General features: G+C 40.1%; 2 protein-coding genes across 4 annotated transcripts in view; both read left to right on the top strand.

The window, feature by feature from the left end:
- CD2AP (CD2 associated protein) overlaps positions 1–10,778 on the top strand; it is a 77,468-nt gene extending 66,690 nt beyond the window's left edge. For both annotated transcript variants that reach the window (XM_015623015.3, XM_015623016.3), the window contains 5 exons: positions 4,667–4,782; positions 5,582–5,668; positions 6,288–6,472; positions 7,220–7,283; positions 8,475–10,778. In XM_015623015.3, the coding sequence (XP_015478501.1) occupies positions 4,667–4,782; positions 5,582–5,668; positions 6,288–6,472; positions 7,220–7,283; positions 8,475–8,516 (494 nt within the window). In that variant the 3' untranslated portion in view covers positions 8,517–10,778. The remainder of the gene's footprint in view (positions 1–4,666; positions 4,783–5,581; positions 5,669–6,287; positions 6,473–7,219; positions 7,284–8,474) is intronic.
- Positions 10,779–14,834: 4,056 nt separating this feature from the next.
- Positions 14,835–24,260, top strand: LOC107202577 (adhesion G protein-coupled receptor F4-like). Of its 2 annotated transcripts, XM_015623459.2 has the most exons (8): positions 14,835–16,446; positions 16,837–16,873; positions 16,994–17,154; positions 18,154–18,429; positions 19,139–20,503; positions 21,355–21,396; positions 21,476–21,535; positions 23,770–24,260. In XM_015623459.2, the coding sequence occupies exons 1-8, from the start codon at positions 16,369–16,371 to the stop codon at positions 23,773–23,775; spliced, it is 2,025 nt and encodes a 674-aa protein (XP_015478945.1). In that variant the 5' UTR covers positions 14,835–16,368; the 3' UTR covers positions 23,776–24,260. The 2 variants fall into 2 exon arrangements, with proteins under 2 accessions (XP_015478945.1, XP_033368983.1); XM_033513092.1 differs by lacking the exon at positions 14,835–16,446 and having other exon boundaries at positions 16,468–16,873.
- The last annotated feature ends 403 nt before the right edge of the window (positions 24,261–24,663 follow it).

Genomic DNA, 24,663 nt, shown 5'->3' with positions numbered 1-24,663 from the left:
ACAGCATAGTATCATTTAACCTCAGGAGAAACTCCTCATGAAAACAACTGGAATATCTCTTTATATGGTTTTTTTTTCCCTTTACATTGTTACCTTGACATTTTTAATAACCAGGATGGCAACATAGCACCTTTGCTGTCAGGTGTCGATGTATATACTACAAATCAGAATATCATGTGATTAGAAAAAGAATAATTTTACACAGATTGAGGGGAAAGCAAAAAAAAAAAAAACAAAAAAAGAATTTTTTTTGCTAGTTTAAGTTTTTACAGGCTTATGGAGAAATTAAAGATTTGAATGGGGAGGGCACAGGGGTCACAATGGGCTGATGGGTGAGGTCTGTTCAGCTCTGTTTGGTGCAAGCAGTGAAGGCTCAGGGAGTTCCTGTGGGGCTGCAGCACAGAGAAGGGTCAAGGAGCTGCAATTGAAGGGAAGTTTCAGAGCTCCTGTTTTGTCAAACTGTCATTCCTTAAAATAAGCTGCATAAGTCACTCCTACACTCTTGTGAAAAGGGACTGATCCAAACTCCTGGCAGTAAAATATAATGAATCTCATGCTCTAATTCTCTACATACTGTGCTGCTAAAGGCATAAGAGCCTATGCAGCCAAGGCCATATAAAACTATAAAAGAAAAAGATATTGGGTCCTTGTATAACATTTAAGACTGTTTAACTTTATAATAACTAGACTAGGTATTAATAAAGATAAGGGAAAATGGATGGCTGGGGCTGGCAATTGCCCAGAGTCTTTTTAGGAAATCTTTGTTTTGTTTTTATTGTTTTTTTGTTTTTTCTTTAAATATGGTTCCTGGTTTTTTGCAACTTAGTTTGATCGTGAAGTGAGGTTTAGATTGTGCCACTTTCAGTTTAGCATAAGAAGCTGTAAATGTTCTGTAATGGAAAAACCCACCCCATGTCAAAATTATGTTGCCAGCTATCAGAAAAGGATAAATAACCAGAACCATTTAGAAACATTGATGACATTGAAATAATCCTCTTGAAGTTTTATTTGAAAAATTGCATAAATGTTTCTCTGTTTGATTAGAATCAAATGCTGTAAAAGACTAAAGCTGTAATACTGGCGTGCTGAACATGTAAAGCAATTCTGTTTCTTCTACAAATGTTTCTTTTTCCTGCTTTGTAAAATAATTTTTTTGTTCAGAATCTTTTTCTAGACATTCCTCTCCTTGACTTTTCTTTCCAGATTTTGTTTCCTATCCTGTTTGCCATGTTTCCCTTCTTACGTGTCAGGAAATTACCCTACCCTTCTCCATTTTGGTAAGATAACAATCTCTAAGGAAATCCAAATGCTTTATTCCATTCACATATCCTCTTCTTAACATCGTGAGCGTGGTTTGCAGTTGCAAATATTGGTACTAAAATTTTGGGGTTTCTATTAATGCACTTTTTTTTTGTTTGTTTGAATGTTTTCCTTAGCAGTTAAAGAAATTACTTTAAGTAGGCTTTTCCATCAGGAGCTGGTGGGGACTAAAAGTAAGAAAAAATTTATAGTTGAGCTATTGATAAGCCAAACTTTGTGTTTGTTTGTAGTGAAATGTGTTCAGTACCTTTAGCATGTCTGGTGTATGTAGGTTGGCTTTATCATACTGTACACACAAAAACACAGTCATGAAGCTTTTGGGCAATTAGATATTTTATAGCTTGTAGCTGTCCCCTGAATTTTTGTGGGGAAATCTCAGCAAGGTGAGTAATAGGAGAAAGGGAGCCATCTTTTTACTCCAAAGATTAATGTGAGTTATCTCCTAAAATACTGGATACATTTCACTTGTATCATGGATATTTAAACCCCAGCCACATGAAATGGTGGAACCATAATTTCTTCAGCCACCGTTCAGCTTTGCTTCTTTTTATGAAGGCTTTTAAAGACAAGCTGCTATGAATCCACTTGAAGCATTCACACATCTTAACAAAGCCTCTTGTTAATTGTACCTCTCAAAGCTCCTAAGAGCTGTGTGGTGGATCCATGGTAAGCTTGTAGAAGAGACATTTCTAATGATCCTCCTATGTAGCTTTAGGCTTAGCTCATATTCTTAGAAAGGTGCACTCACTCAGTCATAAAGTTTTTTTTTTGACCCAGATTATCTCCAGATGTGTGGTATTGCTCTTCTGACACTATGATAGGATTTCCTTTAACATATTGCTCACAGACTGTCTGTAAGAATCTTATTTGGTAAAGCATTTTATTGATTGAAATGTGTGTAGACACTGAACTTTCAGTGGATATCATCAGTATCTCTATTGGTTTAATGGTTTATTGGTTAAATTTTCTCTAAAATAACTAAAAATGCTGTTTAAAAAGAAAAACAAATCAATCCCTAAGCCTACAATAAAACCAATCAACCTATCACCACCACCAAACCCCAATCTCCACCAACCTGTGTTTTAATTTCTTCCCTATACCAAAGGAATAAATTGGAAAAATAAAAACAAAAATTCAAGTACAGTCAGAATTATGTCTGACTGGAATCTGCTGACAGAATCTTAATGTTGAGCAGCTCTCTCAGGTGTAAAAAATTCCTTTAGAAGCTCTTAGAAATATGGAAAAAATCCTTGGCTTTTGTATCATTCCACCATCTATATTTAAATAGTACACAGTTCTGGACTGTAGCAGTCTTCCAGCCTTGTCAAATATTGTGAATTCTTTTTTTCAAAGTTTACATTTTTCTTAATATATTCTTGATATGCCTCATGTTTACTGTTTGTGGAGACAGGAGTGGCATTACAATCGGAACAGCAGCTAAATTTATAATTCTTACTTAAATTTCTTACAAAATAATTTGTCATTTCTTTGGAATGACAAAAGAAGGATCACTTAAAGTCAGAAATTAGTGAGATGAGGGGAAAAAGGCATAAAAGTTTTTTCTTGTTACCTTTTTAATGATTCCTGACTAACATAAATCATAATTTGTCCTTTGGTAACCTGGTCTAGTGGAAGGGGCCCCATGGCAGGGGCTTGAACGGGGTGATCTTCATGGTCCCTTCCACCCTGAACCACTTTGTGACTCTGACAGCTTCATACTCTGGGGTTACTAATTGAGTAAAGACCATAAAGATGACCCTGTGCTCACTGTTGCTTGCAGTGCATTAAATATTTTATTGGCACAGACTAGAACAGAAATCCCTTCTCATTTATTTTTCCCCTCATCCTCTTTTCCGTCAGCTGCTTGCCATTCATCATTCTTCTGTTTCTTCCTTCTTTTTTTCTCCCCCGCTTGTTTAATTGCAGGTATGATTGCATGTTTACAAAAGACTGTTTTGACATTCTGTTCTCTTGGATAGAAGTAAAAAGCAGTAGAACTGATTGGTAACAGTGCTATAAAGGAATGGGTGATGAAGTAGGTCTGATCAGGGCTGTCCAAAGGAGCTGAAGGTTCTAAGGCCTTCAAGGATTTTAATGCTGAGAAGAGATTAAAATCAATTAAAACATTCAGTGGAAAACTTAGTACCTACAGGTATAAATTAGCTTTGACAATGTGTGTGTAAAACTTGTATTAATCAGATGATTTTAAGACATCCAGAGCCTGAAGGGGTATGAATGGTTTTCTTATCTGTCCTGTAATGGGAACGTAGGAAAAGAGATACCATAGGTTCTATTTACTAAATCATAATGTCAAGTAAGAATCAGAGGTCATGGAAAAACATCAAACCCAAAATCTTGAATGTTGTTTATGGTACCTGTAGTAAATACTTTGTGGCATTTTAGTTACAGACTATAGACTAACTGATTAATTTGGGTTGTAAATTATATATAATAACTGTAATCTTATGTCAATGCTTAAGTAAAAAACACCACTCAGTCTCACTAAACATCTCTTGTCAGGTAAGTATATTTATTTTTGTGGAGAAAGGGCTAAGTCCTGTTGTTACTTAGGTGAAATACTTAGGTTGCTAAGGCTAGTTGTGATCAGGTTTTCCTATTATCAACTTTTTTTTCCTGAAGTTGCCTTTTCCCAGAGGATGTAAAGCTTTTCTGCTGATCTGAGAGAGTTTACCTAGAGGTGTGAGCATGAAGAGACTAATGAGCAAAGAGATATGTGTGATTGAATAAAGTATGAGCATGGAGTTTTGAAGTGTTTTATTAAAGACTGTGAAGCTGTGTATTATCTTTAGATACTGAACATGAAAAAACTGCCCTGCACTGGCATAGGTGCACTTAATGTCTTGTTAGCTTTCACCAGCATGTGGAGTACACCACTATGTACTTTACCATTTTGCTTTAATTTTTGTCTTAGTCACTAAACTTGCATTTTCATGCTTTTTATGCAAGTTCAGCAACAAGAAAATACGCTTTTAAGCAGTTGAATATGGCAGCTCTTGAAAAAAGTAATAAATATATTTTCTGCCGATGCTGTCATGTTGCTAGAGCATTTCTTCTGTTCACACAAATTAACTTGAATTTAAATCCTAGTTGAATTAACTCTTATTTTTTTTTTTTTCAAGGGGAAAAATACAGTTTCCCAGATATGTCAAAGTCATTCAGTTGTTTCAGATATCTCATGTGTTGTATATGGTGAAAATTCTCAAAACAATAAGAATTCTGATAATTATTTTTTTTGTATCTCAAAAAAAAAAAAAGCAAAAAGATAAAAAGAACAAAACAAAACCTTCTGGTCTTGATGGTGGTCTCTGTTTTCATCTTTTTGTAGATCTGTTAAGCTTTGATGATGTAATAACTACCTCAGATAACCTGTCACACCCGACTGCGAACCGGCCCAAGATGCCTGGTAGGAGGCTGCCCTCCCGTTTCAATAGCAGTAGTCCTGTGAGTATTTTGGGGGTGTTCTCCTAGTAGGGAACTAAAAACTGGCTTTCCAGGAAACAGGACTGCAGTGGGGAGTATTCTTGTGAGCAAAATGTTACAGGGGTGTTCAGTTCCTGTAGGTTTTATTGCAGGGGGGTCCATTCCCAGCAGGGAAGTGAATGTAAGAGAAACAGCTGGAACTGTGCTGCAGCTGAAGGAGTGTTTATATCCCATGGGTTGTTGCTGCAGGAAATGCTCAGCTCTTCTGGCCTCACAGATGGTGAAATAGGTGTTGTACATACACACAGATCTGAAAGTGTCTTTAGTGACTTTCACAATTGGCCACTATAAATTTGTATTTTAATGCTGCTGTAATGCTGGGCTTATGATGTTAGTGCTGATGTGAGGTTGGCAGACAGTGAAAAGCAGGTGGTGCAGAGTCCTTGAAATCAGTTTTTGTCACTGGATGCTGCATAATTAGTCATGCAATTGCCACATACAGTTACTGCCTATTTGTGTTTTATGGAAGCACCTACAGGCTCCCAAAAGCATCACAGGTTTAAGTACTGCAAATATGCTTGAAAATCCTACCCAAGATTCCTGTTTTGATTTAAGTTCATATGAATGTGGGGAAGGAAAATTATGACTGTCAGGGACAGAAAAGTCTTCTAGTGTAGCAATTAAAGTTTAGTTACTTGGTTTTCCCCTTGCTATTGCATTTTCAGAAAACTTTTTTAAGTTACTTTTAAGTTTTGTTTTGTTTTGTTTTTTTTGTTTTAAATTCTGAAAACCTTTTCATTCCTTATGAATGGTTTACCAGGCAAATCAAAATGTGGGTCCAGAAAAAAGTTTGAAGGTGCAGAAAGAAGAAGAAAGTGCCAAACCAAAGCCAGTTGAAACAAAGAAGGTATGATGCTACCAAAGTGCCAGAGAAATACTAGGCAGCTTGGTGTTCTGTTCATCCTGTTTGCATTGCCAGTACAGATTCATGCAACCATCTGAATGCCAGTGCTTGTATTTAAGTACAAGTGAGCTGAGTCATTTAATGTAAAGTTCATAGTAAGAAATTTAGTACTGAAGCTCATTTATACTTACAGAGGGCATGAGTTCTGATGAGAAGTGTTGTGTCAGGTGGTATTCCCCAGTTAAATTCCATACCTGCACAGCCTTCAGTCTCCTGACAGGCAGAGCAACTGAGCAGATCAGCAAACTGCTCAAAAATTTGTTTATAACAATCCAGTGGGATCCATTAAATCACTTTTGTTTTAAGTGTAAAGGACTTTGTATGTGTACATTTTTCAGTGACTACAGGAACTTCAGGCAAATCCTTAATTAAGAGCTGTGTAAAGTAACTATCTCATATAGTCCAGTAATCCATTCAAACTGGACATAGTTTTTTACCTTTTAGGTAGAAAATTAAGGGAACTTATGCATGTTTAGCTCCCACCCTGGTAGAGCCTGTATGCTGTAAGCATTCATTTCATAAGGATTTCACTTCTTACCTTTCTACCAATTCATTTTTTTAGCCATCTGCATTCAGCCCACTGATTCCACCTTCATCTCAGAGACCAAGTTCTGTCATACTCGACTTTTTGCCTGGAGACCTCCAACTTAAAGGAGAAACAGAGGATGAAAAAATTTCTGTGGAAGAGCTCAGGTCTCAGATTAATGATTTAATGGGTCTAGTAGACTCACTGAAGAAAGAGCATGGGTAAATATTTCCTTTGTCAATCTGCAAAGGGTTATATAAACATCTTCTAAGTGTCTTCAATGCCAGAATAAAATAAGAAAGCTATTCTATGCTAATAACATACTAATACATAAATTCAGATGTTTTCTACTGAAATTGATCCTATTAAATGTCCTAAATATGTACAAATTTGATGTCAGAGTATTTTTGGAATTCTTATGCTTTTCCCTCCTACTTGCACTTCTAATGTGCATCTAATGGAGGCACTTCTGCATCCATTACATATTTTGGAAAGTATTTCTTAAACAGTTTATGTTTTCATTGTAAGGAAAAGTAGTTAATTTTTTGTGGTGATGACATAAGTACATGTGCAGGCCTTGTGTAACCTTTTACACAAGAACTTGCAGTATTTACATGACTGGTAGGAACCTTACATTCTAAGTAATTTATTCTCTGTGTAGAAGTAGCCAGGTTATTTGAGGTTATTTTAGCTTGAATTCAACTTCAAATATTAAATAACAACACAGACTTTTAAGTAGCCTCAAAATTTGGATTAAAAATTAAGGATAGGTGAATAGCTGTAGGTAAGAAGTGTTGAGTGATGGTGGAAACTTGTCCAACAGATGAGTAACAATTCACTCGTGGGTATGTGCCTTGTTTTGTGAATCCCACTTGTCAAATTTAACAAGGCCTGTGCATTCTGTTCTCAGTAATGTGAAGTTTCTTTTTCCCCCTTCTAACTTCTGTTTTCATCTTAACTACTATTAGGAGAGAACTAGAAAAACTAAAGAAGGATTTGGAAGAAGAGAAGCTGTTGCGAAGCAATCTGGAGGTAATGTTACCACTATGGGAGGGCATGGGGAGTTTATGGGTGTGTAGGCTTTGTTCTGGGATTTGATGTCACAGGAAAGTCTTAACAAACCTGTTCAGTCTCTTTTTGTGTTGCTGCTTTATTTTGTGATTGAATGAATGCCTCAAGAGGCATTTGGATGTACAGAGAAGATCCAAATTCAGATTTCTTTTTCTGGAATAATATTTTTAACAATAATTTAATAACATAAATAGTAACACCTGTGGAAGTTGGGATGGAAGTTCAGTGTTGCTGGATTCTGCTCTTTGCTAGAAATATGTCCAACTGGACAAGTTCCAAGAGAGACAGTTAACACTTTGCATTTATAAGACTGAAAGACCTATTTAGGTAATCAGAAGAAAAATAGGGCAAAAGCAAACGTCTCTAAATTTTTGATTAATGGTTTAAATATTAAGTGTGGATGATTTGCCAAAAGAACAGAATGCATCTGAAAAATTTCCTTATGAATGAATGCCATTCCTCAGTTTACTGATGAAGAACACTACCTGCAGTAGTAGGTAGTAGTATGATGCCATTAAGTCGTTAATAGGATGAGCTCACTGTAGGAAATTATTTCAGTCTGGTACAAAAGGGCATTTTATTTGTGAAATAGTACAGCTTGCTGGCTACAAAACTACTGGAGACACATGAGATAAACTTCTGGTGAGTCTCTCTTCTTAATGTGACTCTAAAGCAATTAATGAAGATGCCTTAAATATGCACTGGAGCTGAAGAGGAAGTAACTCTAGGTGTCCTCTAAGTCTGTTTCAAGAAATACAAATTAATCCAGGCAGTGTTTTCCATGAAAGGCTGTTTTAGAAAGTTACTCTCAGGTGATGGTGCAGCATTACATGTCAGGTGATTCCATAACCCAGCTTTGACTTCTTTTTTCAGAGAGTTTATCCAGATAAACCCATTTCTAAAACAGACTTTTTTTTTAAATTTTAAAAAGATTATACCAGAACTGTAGTCAAATCTATAATTATTTTAAATTCCTGTTCATTTAGCAATACAGTGGTACAAAATCAACTGCAAATACTGAGCTGTCAAATGCTTCTGTGGTGCAATACATAAGTGTCTTTGAAATGCAAAGATTATAACTTTGGTGAAAGCTCTGAAGACTTTATAGCTACTTTAATACTGACTTTCTTTTCAAAATATCTGTTTTTTCAGCTTGAAATAGAAAAATTGAAGAAAGCAGTGATGTCTACATGAGACAGCTATGGACTCAATATTTTTAACTCACTAGGAATTCAAAGCTGAACACAAGGAGAACTGACTCATTTCATTATAATGGATGCTGGTGTTCTACAGTCTTAAAGAAAAAATATAGTAGAAAAAAAGGAATATAGTCTTATATTCAGAAAGACAAGAAAACAAAAAAGAATAACGGTGTAATTTTTTTGCCAATATAAAAGAGGCCTTATTTCTTACTGTGCTGGAATTGCAGACCTTATTTTTTTGGTTTGCTTGAAAATACTACTGAATCTGTATAGAAAGGAGAGGGAATTCTTAATAGATTTTTATTGAATACCTGTAGCTTAATTTTTAAAGAGATCTATACAATAAATAGGGTGATCTGTCTTTGCAACTAATCTGTAAAATAGTCCATTGGAAGGGATGGAATAACTGTATCCTAATTGTAGTCACTACTTTTCCCCACCTGCAAAAGGGAATATGTGATATTTGTATAATTTTGGCAGTCTTACCCAGGGTTATGCTGATGTGCCTGTCTGCAGTGAGAATATTAATACTATGCTGTTGATGAGTAATGAGATAGGAATTTGTTAGTGCAATGAAGCAGGTGAGACTCCTGTGCATTGTAGAAAGATTGAATGATCTAATCCGAGTAGTTCAGCAGAACGGTTTGTCACTTGCACTATTGGATTAAAAAGGGATTTAAGACTGAATTGTGAAATCATGACAAAATTAACTGTTAAACCACAAAATGCAAGGAAATCAGAAACAAAGTGAGAGCCCAGTCTTAACTCAACCTGTTGTGCCTAAACTATTACAGTATACAGCATGAAAGAGTAAACCTTAAGTCACGGCGTCTGTACTTCCGTGTTTCTGAAGTCATCAGTCTTTCTAGTTGTTTAAGTATGCATCTTGATCTGTTTTTACAATAGTCAGGTTTTGTTTATATCTCCAAATAAATCCCTTTGGAACTTTGATACTCTCAAAAGCTCTCAATATTTATATATTTATGCCATAAACTTTCTCAATATATTAAGTACCTCTGAACTGAGTAATGTCTTTGTATTTAAATGAGTGATTGGAGCAATTGCTTTGACATCATTGTGCTGGTGTCCAGGATAGTGTCTTTACTTTATGGAAAAGAGGTTGAGCTCTTGTGGATTACCATTATCTTTAACCCCTGGGCTCAAAACTTGCACCAGAATAATGCAGAAATAACATGCAAAGTGATGTGAGACAATGGTATTTATTGCTGTGTTTGTCTGATTAAAGAATTAAAAAACATACAGCTTTAGAAAATCAGTCAAATTCATTAGTTCTGTGAATCAGCTCATTTCCTTTAGGTCTCCTGTAACTTAAAAGGCAAAAACATGCCATATAGTTTGGCAACTTCATCAATAAAAGAAAGTAATTAAACTTTTCCTCATGGTAGTAGTCATAAATAATTAGTCAGTATGTCACTTGTTCAAGTGACATGCAAGTGTTAATTCTCGAGAGTAATCCCACACTGGGATTCTTCCACAGTTGATGTGTCGTAAAATACAAATGTCAAAAAGTTAGTTGGGGAATGTTTGTCCATTACTGATTCAGATAATTCATGAAATCTCATTGAACCCTGATCAATACACTATGCAGTTACTGAGTAATATTTGCTAGTCAAATTGCTAGTGAGGTGATTCAATCTTATTGCTTTTATCCTTGAGTTGCCCAATTGCATCACAAATGAATTAAGGAATCATGTGTTTCTCGTCGGACACTAAACTCTTGCCTGGAATTCGTACCTGTAAAGCAGGTGATGAGGGACAAGAATTGAGCCTAATGGAGGACCCAGTTTTGTTATACCAGCTCTTCACTGTGATTGGAGCAAGAAAGAAATCTTGGAAGGGGTTTCTGTGCAGAAATTGTGCCTGTGTGTGAGCTTGCAGAGAATGAACAGAACAAGACAATCAATTAAAGCCACAAATGAAAGGTGTTTGTTATATAATGGCCTTTGTTCGCTATAGCAATAAATGACCCAAGTGCAATGACTTGATTTAATAAACCCTCCTTTAAAAGTCGCTGCTATGAGTATTTGTAGCCATAAGGAAGTTGCCCTGATGTGTGTCTGTCTTGTTTTCAGCTAGTGTTATGTACTGGAGTGGAGGGGGAGAGGGTAATGGTTTTGGAGACATTCCACAGTACAAGTTCCTAAGAGCAGTGTGCTTCACTGACTTGTCTACCGGTGCTGTAAAATGATGCATGCTATCCAAACTCAGCAAATAAAATGAGTATAAAAACCTCTTCAGGTGTCTGCTCAGTTCTGTTCAGGAGTGTTTTGTATGCCATTCTTTGCAAGGAGGAGTATGAGGAGTGGAAGCAAAGTATGATAGTTCCCCTTTAAAGTTTTCAGATTTCCATTTACTCATGGGATGCTCTGGCTCCTGACTAACAGGGTGGCTTAGGATCCAAACAGTTGGAAAGTTCAGTTTTTATTTGCAAATGTAACTGGGAATATTTAACTTCTCAGGATTTATTCATTCCCCCTTTTTTTCCCCTCTTGGCCCATATTGAACTGACCTTACTGTGCATCATCAGAGGCTTTATTTAAGATCCCTATTGCCACTCAATAACATGGATAAATGCATGGTTGAGTCTCCTGCTTGAGTATATAGTGAAGAACTGAAGACTGAGGGTATGGCATGTTTAGTGAGGATGTGGAACAAGGAAAAGGCACATAGAGAACAGAACAGCAGAAGAGCATTTTTAAACTGCCAGGTTTTCATTCAGTCTTGTCTAAAAATCTTCTGGTAGCACACAAGGTATAGTTAAAAAAAAAAAAAAGCAAAATTACAGGTCTACTTACTTGATTTTTTTCCCACAAAGATTATTTTTTTCATTAATGTTAAAGGAAGTGAATTTCTGATGGACCTGTGATTACTGCAAGGTTTGAAGCGTATAGCAAAGTATCTGTTGAACTTTTAAATAAATACCTGGTATTCATTAAGTTAGCACAAGTCTGTTGTTAACTCTTTCCAAAGGAAATGGTAAACCCAGGTTTCCACAGCTGCCTTTTGGCTGCTGTAAAAGTTACCTGAGATGTTTCTGATCTCTGAGAAAGCAGGTGGTGAGCACAGCATTGAAGCAGCTGGTTGCAGATCTTGAGTAATTGGATTTTGCAAGAGCTGTGAAGACAAACCCCTCCCTGTTTGTTCCTGAGGAATGTAAACAACCCCAACCAGCTTGTGACTGATGAGACTGATGCTGCTGAGGTCAGGGCTTGGAGTGCCCTCTTTGTTGGGAGTCATGGTTTCAGTCTCTTTCCAAGCCCCCTGGGAGCCCAGATTCACACACCTTCCTCCTGGGAGAAGCGTGTGGGTGCCTGAGGGCTGCAGGATGTTGGGTTTTGTGTCCTTCAGAGAACCCTTGATGTTGAGGAGGTGTTGAGAATCAAGGGCCATTCAGTTTTGCTGTCAGAGTAAGGGGTCAGGGAGTGTGTAGAAGCACAGCTCCAGGTGATATGGGCAAGAAGCCTTTTGAAACATGTTCATACCTTGACATGATACAGTTTTTAGCCTTAAAGTTTTTTTTTTAACTGATCTCTATCTGGTTGTGTACCAAGTACAAGGAATAAAACCTTCCCAGGTGGCTATACTTGATTGTGCCTGGCTAAATTCCTACTTGATGCTGATGTGAGGCTGGCTATATCAAAGCAGAACAGTAAATAATACCTATCTTTAGGTTAAAACTGGAGACATGACTGTGGCTGAGCACAGGCTGGAGTTCTGACAGTAGACAAAATGACAGGAAACCCTGTAAGCTCCTGACTAACACACTGCAGGAATGTAGAAAAAAAATTAGTGATCAAGTCAGGCCTATGTGAAGGAGTGTTAGGAATTGCTCTTCTCTAGTGATAAACTACTTGCTGTAAATTTTTGGCTATTGGAAATCTGGTTCTTGGAGTTGAGGTGATATTTAGAGAGCCAATGGCGACCATGGCACAAGGTTCAGCAGGTACCTGTCACCCTTTATGATGGGGTAGCCCTGAAGAAAAGATTATTATTTGCCCATTGGGCTTTTTAGATGCACAAGGTGCTGTCAATAGTGTGCTCTTGCATTTATGAAGGATAATGCATTAACTTGACCAGATTTTGATAATTAATGTTTTGAGGTCTTTAAGAGATTGTTGTTTAGAGGAGTTATGGATGCTCCATCCCTGGAAGTGTTCAATAATAGGTTGGAGGGTGCTTAAAGCAACCTGTGGCAGTGGATGGTGTCGCTGCCTGTGGCAGGGGGTTGGAACTGGATGGTCTTTAAGGTCTCTTCCAACCCAAATCATTCCATAGTTCTGTGAAATGCAGGAGAGCAGAAGCTGCCACCTGCACCCAGAGGAAGGGCACCAACCCCTCAGGTGTGACTCATCCCTGTGGACTCCTGGCAGAGGTGGCAATCTGGATTTGTGGGTGTGTTTGTAACGTGTTTTGTCATTTTGCAGTGCAATACCTTCATCTGCAGGTTCCTCAGCCTTAATCCAGTCAGGCAAGAAAAGAAGCAGCTGCGGCCCAACATTATTTCTTCATGGGAAAACTCCAAATGAATCGAGCACCGAGACAGGGCTGGGTAAGGCAGAGTGAGACTGGGAAAGGATGGCAGCACATGAGTGGTTAGACAGTCACGTCTGAGACCTTGGGGGATCCCTGGCTGGGTTAAGTTTGCTCACAGTATTCCCTGGACTTCTGAAAACAGTGAGTACTTCCACAGAACGTCATTATTCCAGAGCTGCTGGAGAATTATCAGAGGTCTGTGAAATTGGTTCATTCATAATCTGAAATGCATTTAATTGCTAAGGCTGTTTTTACTTTGGGCTTCTTTCCTTAGTTTTATATTCTTTTTACATCTGTGAAAATAAGTAGATATTTTAATTAACTTCTGGGGTTTTTTTCTGCTAGTTTTGTAATTGGTCTCTAATCAGTGTTGTCACTTTAAAGAAAATTTGGAGTTTTCTTACAGCTATATATAAAGATAACTTTCCTTTTAGAACTTGCTTCACTTAAAGCTACACTTTCCAACTATGATTCCTTTAAAAATACAACTAATACCATTCTGAAGAATATAGAGCTTTACTTTTTATCCTTGGATGACCATGTGAGCACTGAAGCCTCCTGCTGCAGCTTAACTTGCTTGGTAGCAATGGCAGGTTATCATGTTATGGTGATTTATTGAGTTTTAAACAAGCCAAGCGGCCATTCAAGTCCTAAAACCAATAGATTAGGTCCTGTAATAATGGGTTTAATACTTCTAAAGAATGTTAAAGTTGTGAGTTTGTAATATTTCAGAAAACATTTCTCTAGCAAATTATTGCAAGATCAGTGTAGACCTTAATTTTGCAAAAAGTGTGCTTTTTTGCTTTTTGCAAAAAGTGTAATTTTTTTGTGCAGAACATCTTTGTAAACTTAACTGTAGTTTGTTTTCTGGAGTAGTGGAGAGGGAGAGAAGTGACTCAAGGTGATGAAGGACCCTTTGGGCAGAGCCTTTGGGCCCAGCATTGGGAGGGGTGTAAATCCCAGTTGTCATCGTTTGAACAGATCCCTCTGTTTGCTGTGCCCACATAGGGCCAGACTGCTGTGCAGTGCATCCTGCCAGTAGTTAAAATTAAAAATATGCTTGGGGTAGAGGAAAGGAGGATAGAGTAGAGTTTTACAAAATACTTCAATTTCACACCAACAGGAGTCAGAGTAAGGGATTTGAATGTAAGGCTGTGAGCATTAACCAACATAGGAATTACTTTTTAAATTTACAACCAGTTTTGTTTTGTTTTTCTGTTTTAAGAGACTCTTTTCTCTCCTGTAACCCCTGCCCATCCACTCCTTGCTCTTTCTCTTCTGTTGAGGGCTTTGAAATGAACTGGAGAAGGAGATCACCAGCTTGTGACAATCTCCTGAGCTTGTGGTGTGGAAGTGTCCCCTTACTAGAAAGTCCTTTCCACATGAGAGGATATTGACACCTCAGCTGCTCATATGCCTGTGTCCTGATACATGGATGGAGCAGAAACCTCTGGAACAGAGGAGTATCATGTTTTCAGCTTCTTACAAAGGCAGGGGTTACTGGCAGTAGATAGTTCATGATAAAGAGATAAATCGTCCTCTCTCTGTTTATGCTTTCATATGGCCCAGTGTCACTACACCCATGTTTTTTCCTAAAGTAACAGTGACTTGTTGCAGTCTTGCTTGTTTTGCCCTGAGTTTCTCCACTGCACAGTGGTTGCCCTGGCAGGTTGCAGTGCTGGGACTGGGTGGTTTCCAGGATGAGTCAAACAATGCAGCCAAGTGAGCCAGTGAGCCCGAGACACTTGGAGATGTCCCAGATTTCTCCCTCACTCAGAGGTAACAGCCTCAGTTAGGTGGGGTTCCACCTGTGATTAAATACAAAATGAATGTGAATTAATTAATGGTGAGACACGATGAGCTCAAGGATTCCGAGCTGTGAAATGGAATTAGGGCTACAAGCTCACAACAAACATTTAATGACTGCAGAAATCAAAAGAATTCAGTGCAGCCTTTCACCCCAAACCTGTAGGTGTTTCCCAGCCACCTCCCGTTCTTTGGCAATATTGATCTGAATATTCTGCTTCACTGCTCCTGATCATTTTGTTTCCTTAGAAGAGCTAGTGGCTGCTAGCTTTTAACTCAGAAAATGCTTTTCATATTAACAGCTGAATTCTGAGACTGGCATGAGGTTTTCCTTAAGAGCTGCCTTAGAAATTCAGTGCATTAGTTGAACTTTTATGGCAATTTCATGATTAAGTAATAAACCTCCAAATCTAAGAACATAGCATGGTGACCAAACATCACAGATGAAAGAGGCAGGCAGCTGTGTGCCTGGGCCTTTGATTCTGTCAGATGGGAGAGCCTGGAGCCTCTGGATGTGAAAACACATCTCTGCTGTCCCAGTGCAGGACTCCTGCTTCTGATCAGCATCATCTGTGCTGATCTGTACGTGTCAGGGAAAATTGAGGGACTCCTCTCGAGGCTTGGTAATTTGATGAGGTTTTTCATGTTGCCTTCTCTTGAGATCCAGCTGTCATCCTGTTTTGCCACTGTGCAATTGCTTCTTGCTTTAGTGGCTTAACTCAATGACTTTTATGCATTTTTTTTTCTTTTTTTTTTTTTAAATTAAATTAATCTACTTGTGGTGATAGAAGATCAGTGTCTCAATTCTTCTGAACTCACAGCAGTTGCTTTTGCCTAGGACATGTCTAGCTTCTAATAATTAGATTTGATGTACATGTTGTTTTTTCTTCATTCCCTTTCTGGATTATTGTTCTCCAACAAATATACCTGTAACAAGTTGCATCCCAGGATATTTAGCTTTCATTTAGGATTGTGGGCAACTTCATGGAGGGAATAGAGGTCTGAATCCTTCTGCAAAGGAAATAACTCTTCACTCTGGCCCTTGTTTGTCATATTTCAATTTCTGGGCCCTGGGTGCCCACGTTTCCTACTCACATGGCAGGAACTGCCCAAGGAGAGCAGAGCATTGAACCCAGTGGAGATGAGACTGTCTTAAATCACTTCAAAAGAGACCCACAGGCTGAACTGTTTTAATAAGCTCCCCAGCTTACAGTTTAGAGTAAATTATTAATGCAGTAACATTCAGTGTTGAAAAGATTTTTTTTTTTTTTTTTAAGAAAGGGTTCACAAGTCATTCTCAGTAAAGGTAATGAATTATGAATGCCCAAAAGTCACCTTGCAAGCCCAGTAAGGACAGTCTCTGGCATAGGTTTAGCTTTTTTTTTTACTAGTGAGTAATCAGTCTGTGTTCAAAAAGTGGAAACAGAGATGTCTAAACTTCTTTAACATCTTTCTTCCAGGAGGAAATCAGCAAATGAGTGGTGATGGATGTGAGGGTGATCCACTGCCTGCTCCTTTGGGCTGCACACTTCTTCCTGGCCATGTCACACAGCACTCCCAGGGTAAGTTTCACTAGACCAGGCTGCTCAAATCCCCATTAAGTGACCTTGAACACTTCCAGGGATGGGGCAGCCACAGCCTCTCTGGACAGCCTGTGGCAGTGTCTCACCATCTTCATCATAAACAACTTCCTCATCTGAGATCTCACCTGAGATCCTGTGCACGAGCTCACAGTGTCACTTCAGTAGCAGGGTCCAAATGAAGGCTTCATATGTAGAGGCAGACCTGAAGTAGAGAGTTCTCAGCTGGTCTGTATGAGCAAAGGGCCACAAAATCTGCATTCTGAACCTCAAAAGGAGTATTTTCCTCTTGAAACCCTTTCTGATTTGTACCAAGGAGTCATCTTTTACTTATGTAAACATTTACTCTACATTCCACTTCTTATTTTTCAGGTTCTCAGTAACAAATCAAAGACTGGTGATGAGCAAGGTACAGTGCCTTGGTTAATGTTTTGTGAGATGTTATCAATACTTTACACCCCTGATACATTACAGACCATGGTATGCTGTCTTTCCCCTTCTAACAGTGTCTGCTTGGTTTATTTTCCAGATGCCTGTATAAATCTCATTCCCTGCCAAGATAATGGAGCAATTTGTATTCAGCCTTGCTCTCCCTCCTTCCACGGGGAGACAAGTTTTGTCTGTGAAGACAGAAAGTGGCAGCTGTTGTCAGATGCTTGTGCAAGCCTGGATGTTCAGTCCCTTTTTCAGGTGAGGATGCTGTTGTGCACCTACTTTGGCCTGTGCTTTTAACTTCTTGCAAAGACAGACCCTCTTTCTGTGTGCCTTCAGTCCTGAGCAAAGGGAGATGAGATCCTAAAACACAGAGTAACACGCTTTGATAACAGGCTCTGACTTCATGGAATCAAAGAATTGTTTAGGTTGGAAAAGGCCTTTAAGATCATTGAGTGCAACCATTAGTCCAGCACCACCATTTCACTGCTGAACCACAACCTCAAGTGCCACCTCCACACCTGTCCAGGGATTGTGATTCCACCACTTCCCTGGGCTGCCTGTTCCAACACCTGACCACCCTTTCAGAAATTTTTCCTAATATCCAATCTAAATCTCTCTTGGTGTATCTTGACACCATGGCCTCTTGTCCTGTCACTTGTTACCTGTGAGAAGAGCCTGACCCCATCTCACTATTACCTCATTTTAGGTAGTCGTAAATAGTGATAAAGTCCCCCCTTGAGCCTCCTTTTTTCCAGCCTAAACATTGCCAGATGCCTCAGCCACTCCTCATCAGACATTGCTCTAATTCTTTCACAATCTTATATCAGGTGATAGGAAATAAATTTGGGAGATTCTTATGTGGGAACATAATTCAGAAATGAAGTTGCCTTGTTCACTTGCCTGGTGTTTCTCACCAGTGGATCTAAACTGAGATAAGAACACAGCAGGATGAAACTGAGGAAAGAACAACACCAATGTATGTAATAATCAGATTATTTATGACAAATTACAACAATTTACCTCAGCTTCAAGATCCTTATTCAAGTCACTTCAAGATACTGCATTTAGTTCTTGCCCCTTCCTTCATGTGTGTAGTGTAACCATGATATTCTTCTCAGGTCAGCTCTGGTCCTGAGATTCAGTCCATCTGACACCTTCTCTGCACACCCAGGGCTGCATTGCTTGCCTAGTTGTAGCTGTGGATTAATTTTCATTCTTTTCACTGATTGTCTCAAACCTATTTCTTCCCTCCAGAGGATATCCCAAAGTGAACTCCTCCCATGCTCTGGAGGACATGGTGCTGGAGTACATCTTCCTTTTGGAGGAGGAGGAAAGCTGGGGCATGGGAAGCCTGGAGATGGAGCAAAGCATTTTGGTGCTGGGAATCAGAGCTGCCAAGCTGATTTTTCTTGCATCATCCCAGATATCCTGTCTTCACCAGCCATCCCAGGAAACATTGCTGATATAGTGGAATTGCTAAAGAAGATTTCCCTGCTGCTATCAGAGAATGTCACCAGAGGAAAAATGCAGGTATTTACTTTTATTGGCTTTGGAGGTGCTTCTGAGCTTTATGGAGCATCCACAAAGTATTTTGTCCTTATGGCCACTGTCCAATGAAGTGGTGGCTGCAAGTCACATGGAGATCACCTGGAAAGAGTTTCCAGAGTGGGATATCTTGTCAGAGAAACTTTTTGACTAATTTATGTGTGATGAAAATAGACTGTGGAATTAAATTTCTTTACAAACAAAGGTTTCCAGGAGCTGCTGTCATAGGCATGGGATAACAGTACAAAGAAGAATTAATTTCTAAAGTATGACACTATAGGGAAGGCAACCTTGGAGGTGCTGACCTACAGCTGTGTTGTCATGTGTTGTACAACAACAGCTGAGATCTTTCCCTGATGAACTCAGAAATCAGAGAGTGGGGGAAGAAATACAGGGAGTGTGGTAAAAACCAGACCTGCACTGTGGGTCAGCATCTGGAATAGTACTAGGGTGTCCTTTTTGCTTTATATTTACTTCTCCAATCACCTTTTGATGTAGGATATGAAGAGGATGGGACAATTCTAGTAATGAGATGTTCAGGTTTGACTGGGATGGATCATGGGAACATATTCATTGTCAAAGGATTATTCTTTTATAGAAATCACATGAATTTTTTGGGGGCATTGCCAGTAGAATAATATTTGGTTTCTTGTAACATAAAACAAATAAATTCTATTCTGCTTGTTTGTTTCAGAGCTACAGCAGGATAGCAAACCATATTCTGAACAGCTCCATCATTTCCAACTGGGCTTTTGTAAAGGACAGAAATGCTGGTTCAATATTACTGGACTCGGTGAATTTATTTGCTGGGAAACTTCTTCTAAGGAATGAGTCAGAAAGTATCCAGGAGCCCTTCATCGCTACCAAAGGCTACAGCATACACAGAAACACTTCTGGAAGGAGCTTTGACTTTTCCATGGAGTTCAACAGCACAGGCAACATCACTGGGAACGTGGTGATTCCAGAAGAAGAGCTTCTGAGGTTACCCAGGACTTCCAAAGCCATCAGCGTTGCATTTCCAACGCTCGGAGCCATCCTAGAGACCAACCAGCTGGACCCTGCTTTTGTGAACGGGATGGTGCTGTCAGTGTTGCTGCCAGAGGAGCTCCAGAACGTTTTGCTCACCTTTGAGAAGCTGAACAAGCTGGAGCAGGTGGGGGCTCAGTGCGTGGGGTGGCACTCGGGCGAGCGGCGCTGGGATCCCCGGGCGTGCCGGCTGCGCGCACACAGCGTCACCGCCGTGGTTTGCGTCTGCGCCCACCAGCGCCGCACCTACAGGTCCTTCTCCATCCTGATGGCCCCGGCCGCGCCACGGAGCTTGGTGCTGGATTACATCACACGGGTGGGCCTGGGCCTGTCCATTTTCAGCCTGGTCCTCTGCCTTGCCATCGAGGCCGTGGTCTGGCACCACGTCACAAAAACTGAAATAACCTACATGCGCCACTTCTGCTTGGTCAACATCGCAGCCTCACTTCTTGTCGCTGATGTCCTGTTCATCCTGGCAGCCATTGTGCACAATACAGCCCTAAACTACCAGCTGTGTGTGGCAGCCACTTTTTTCCTTCACTTTTTCTATCTTGCCCTGTTTTTTTGGATGTTTACCTTGGGCCTCTTGATTCTCTATGGATTATTGTTAATTTTTTTTAAGATAACAAGATCTGTATTCCTAGCTGCAGCGTTCTCTATTGGATATGGATGTCCCTTGGTCATATCTGTCCTCACTGTTGCCATTACTGAACCAAAAAACGGGTATTTAAGGCCTGGAGCTTGCTGGCTCAATTGGTATGAGACAAAAGCACTTTTGGCCTTTGTTGTACCTGCCCTGAGCATCATTGTTATGAATCTCATTGTGGTGGTTGTGGTTGTGGTGAAGACTGGGAGATCCTCCGTTGGAGAGGGCTGCAAGTCACAAGATTTGAGCAGCATGATCCGAGTCAGTAAAAACGTTGCCCTTCTGACGCCTCTGCTGGGCCTCACCTGGGGGTTTGGACTGGCCACGATCATCGACAGCCGCTCTCTGGCCTTCCACGTCGTGTTTGCACTGCTGAACGCCTTCCAGGTAAACTCTGGGACACTGGGAGTAGTGTGTGTGCTCAGACCTTGGGTCTGGCATAAAGGTACCAGATCTAAGGGGAAATGTGTGTGAAAAGCAGGATCTCAGCTTTCCCTTCCACTCGGTGCTTTCCTGCACATGAAACATCCTGGGTTGGTGTTTTAGGTGCAGGTGGGTAGTGGAACAAACTGGTCTGCTTGGAAGTAGAATGAGGAATTAATCCCATGATTAGTTTCTGTTAAATGTAAAATACACCAGTTCATGTCCATAACTACAAATCTGATCCTCATCAATTAACAACTACACAGAAAAATTCTCCCTTCCAGTGTAGATGACACTGGCTCAGGCTTCCCAGAGAAGCTGTGGATGTCCCATCCTGGGAATGTTCAAGACCAGGCTGGATGGGGCTCTGAGAAACCTGGTGTAGTGGAAGGTGTCTCTGCCCACAGCAGGGGGTTGGAACTGAATGTCCTTTAAGGTCAATTCCAACCCAAACCGTTCCATTCCATGATTCCATGGTTTTGATTAACTCATCAGCATAAACACCAGTGTTACCTGATGCCCTGCTGCACACCCAGTCTGCCTTAGCTCTCCCTGGCTCAGGCTGCACTGAGTGTCTGAGACAGCCCTGGTGTGTTACCCATCAGTCCAGTTCATAGTCAGGAGGAACACAGGTTATATCCATTCCTGATGTTCCAGAGAGCCCTTGTGACCTGGGTGGATAAAACCATTTTGTGCATTGCTGTTACCCGAATCACAAGTGATGAGATCTCTCCTTAATGAAAAGACATCTAAAAACACTTAAGAAATATCATGTGGTTATGTTGGTTTTGTTAACTGCTTTTGCAATTTCTTAGGGATTCTTCATCCTGTTGTTTGGGACACTTCTGGACAGAAAGGTACTTATTCTGGATTATATGAACATTTTTTACACCTTGAGAAACTGGTCCCTTTAATATTTTTTATTTAAATCTGCAGACAAGAGAAGCCTTAAGGATGAACTGCCTTTCATCGAGGCGGAGGTGGGGTCTAGAAAAGGTAAAGTTTATTTATTTTCCTGTTAATGGCTAATTTACCAATTTACAAACCTTATTTGTATGTCAGAAGCAGGGAACCATCTACTGCATCTTACAGCATACAACATTTTTCACATGTAAATCCTTGCTGAAGGACATACAGGTATCTCAAAAGTCTGCTCAGGGTATTAAGCTTCTAAATATCAGAAGTGGCAATCGATAGATTTTTGTGATTCCCACATAACCTTCTGCTGTGGTTACAAAGTTAGAAGTGGTATTTTCATCTAATCTCTTCACCTGCAGATGTCAAAGCCCTTTAGGCAGACAGTGGAGGAAAAAGTGGAGACTTTTTCCTCCATATGTGAATTAGATTTACTTTAAGGTCATTGAATAAGGAAGGAATGGAATTAGGAATCAGAATTCCCAGTATAATTACCTATTTGCTGCCTTCACAAAAACATGGATCTGTATGCCAGCAGGGCTGCTTTAGGATGTCAGAGAGTTGTTCTGCTTTCATCTGGGGGATGGAAACCACTCAGAGCCCAGACAGTGTGTTTGGTGCTAATTGATGTGCACTCATGAGAGCGTGAGGTTCTTTTAAATATCAGAGCAATTCATTAAAAGCAATGTTTCAACCTCAAGGAAACAAACCGTGTTTTAGCAGCTTCCTGCAAAAACTTTGGCAGAATTGTTGACATCACTGAGTTGTTGTTTCTATCTCTACTGCAAAAAATCTGTCTGTTGTCCTTGGATTTCTTTTGGTACCAAGGCTTTAGTGGTTTCACACAATATTTGTAAAAGTGAGTGCCCTTTAGGTGTCTCAAGAATTACCTGCAATGTTTTTGCTGCCTGCCAAAAGAAACTGTGTCAGTCCAGTTTGGACATGGGAAAAAGAGTTTCTTTTTTTTTTCCAGTCTATTTCTCAGTTATGATCCTTGTATCGAAATCTGTGGAGGGCTTCCAGTGACTGTGTGTTCAAATGTATGTGGTTTATGAGGGGAAAATAGAGGGGTTAAGGCAACTATTTCTCCTCTCTGAAACCAGCATTTGGGTCATTTGGGGCAGAAGAGACTGTGCAGCTTTGAAATTACAATTCTTTTATCGATCCAGGAAGATCCAATAAAGATATTTCACATCTTGTCAGGTGTTAGGTCGTGGTTGAAAGTTTGAAAGTTAAAATTCTCTCAAGACACCTTCAGTATAATAGTCTGGAAACAACAGATGGAAATGTCACTAATCCCATGACTCAGCAGCATTTGATAAAAATATTGAGTGATCTCACTGGGCAAAACTTGGTGTGGAAACCATGGCTGTGTGTGCCTAGGAATTTGGGTCGATGTTGTCACTCACCTGCGTGGAAGAAACCACGTGTAGGTGTTTACTGTGGCATAACACAGGGGAAAGATGTGAGTCATCCACTTTTGTAAACATGGGTGTAAACATGGAGTTTGACTCATTAGAGCTGGAGAAGCTTGTCACACCTGAGATGATTGTTTATAAAAAAATAAAAAAGTATTGTTTCAGAGAATTTCAGAATCATAGGATTGTTTAGGTTGGAAAAGATCTTTCAGGTTGAGTCCCACCAAGACTTGGCTGCCAGCACTGCCAAACCCATCACTAAACCATGTCCCCAATGGTCACATCTACGTGACTTTTAAATACCTCCAGGGACTCCACCACTGCCCTGGGCAGGCTGTTCCAATGGTTGACAACTGTTTGGTGAAGGAATTATTCCTAATATCCAATCCAAATCCCCCTGGCACAAGGTGAGGCCATTTTCTCTTGTCCTGTTGCTTGGTGCAAGAGAAGAGAGCCCGACCCCACCCTGCTGTCCCCTCTTTCAGGGAGTTGTGCAGAGCCAGAAGGTCCCTCCTGAGCCTCCTTTTCTCCAGACTGAGCTTTCCCAGCTCCTCCCTCAGCTGCTCCTCATCAGAGCTGTGCTCCAGACCCTTCCCCAGCTCCATTCCCTCTCTGGACAAGCTCCAGCCTCTCAATGTCTCTCCTGGATTGAGGAGCCCAAAATGGGACTGTGTATCCAGAGATTTAATGGTCAATGTAAGACACTGGAAGGGTTATGAAGGCTCTTGCTTCAGGTCTCTGAGTCTCCCCAGACCTGCAGGAGCCTTTCCTGTGGGTCACATTTTAAGTTGACAATCTTGTGTTTCTCACAGGATGCTGTGGCAGCTCCTGTTTGAAATGGACCCTCCACCTCCAGAGATGATTCTTGTAATCTGACCTGATTGTTTTCCCTCCTAGTCCTAGCAGTGGACTGTTGTCTTCAGTGGATCTGACCAGCGAGAAGAAAAGGAGCACTTCTTGCAGAGAGGTGCTGGTTTGAGGGGAGCAGAAGAGCCTGACCAGCTCAGAGCATGGACAGCACTGTCCTGGAGCACAACCACGGGAAGCATCGTGAAAAGCAGAAGAGAAAAGGCCCTGAACCTGCTGTCAGGAGCAGGAAACCATCAGTGTTGCTGCAGCCCTTGGAAGAAACATGCTGAAACAAAAAGCTTGTTTCTCACCTTTGTGAAAATTGCTGTGAGGAGAGTTTGTCCTCATTTGCCATTTCAGTGCTTCAATTTCTTTCTTATTTTCTTTTTCTTTCCTTTTATTTTTGTCAGTGAAATAAGGAGCTGTACAGTATGTGGAGCTGTTGTAAAATTATTTAATTTTTCATGTGATGTACAAATGTTGAGCATTATCTAGCTGATTTTGGCTGTCTTTTGAGTAAAACTGATCCTATTTGTTGCTATTGTATTCATCACTTCCATTTGTCCTTCCAGACTGATGGACAACTCTGTTTCTGCACTGTAGCTGTTCTCTCCCTCCCAGTATTTGTTGTCTCTATCTCAGTTCTTGTGTGTCAGAGGAACTGTACAAAGCCCTTTTCTGACCTGTCCAGAAAGAATTTTCATTCTTTTTCCTGTTCTGCAAGACAATGACAGAGATGAACAAGATGAACAAGAAAGAGGACACTGCAAATTGTCAGTTTCCCCCCTTTAGATGTGGGAAAGCAAGCAGAGCTGAATCAGATGGATGGACATTTCCTGTGCAGTGTCCTAACAAAGGAGATTGTTTCTCCATGTCAGATGGGGTATCTGGTTTAAGTAGAAAATCTGTCCTTGTTCTGAGAAACCCTTTCTAATGAGGGCT

The sequence above is a fragment of the Parus major genome, chromosome 3, assembly GCF_001522545.3.
Source record: "Parus major isolate Abel chromosome 3, Parus_major1.1, whole genome shotgun sequence".
Lineage (NCBI taxonomy): Eukaryota > Metazoa > Chordata > Aves > Passeriformes > Paridae > Parus > Parus major.
The sequence above is the reverse complement of the archived record's forward strand: the minus strand, read 5'-3'. Positions and strand labels throughout refer to the sequence as shown.

Coding starts and splice junctions, on each gene's coding strand:
- LOC107202577 (XM_033513092.1), top strand. CDS start 16,699: ATGAGCAAAGGGCCACAAAATCTGCATTCTGAACCTCAAAAGGAGTAT. Junction 16,874..16,993: donor AAAGACTGGTGATGAGCAAG/GTACAGTGCCTT, acceptor TTTATTTTCCAG/ATGCCTGTATAAATCTCATT. Junction 17,155..18,153: donor ATGTTCAGTCCCTTTTTCAG/GTGAGGATGCTG, acceptor TCTTCCCTCCAG/AGGATATCCCAAAGTGAACT.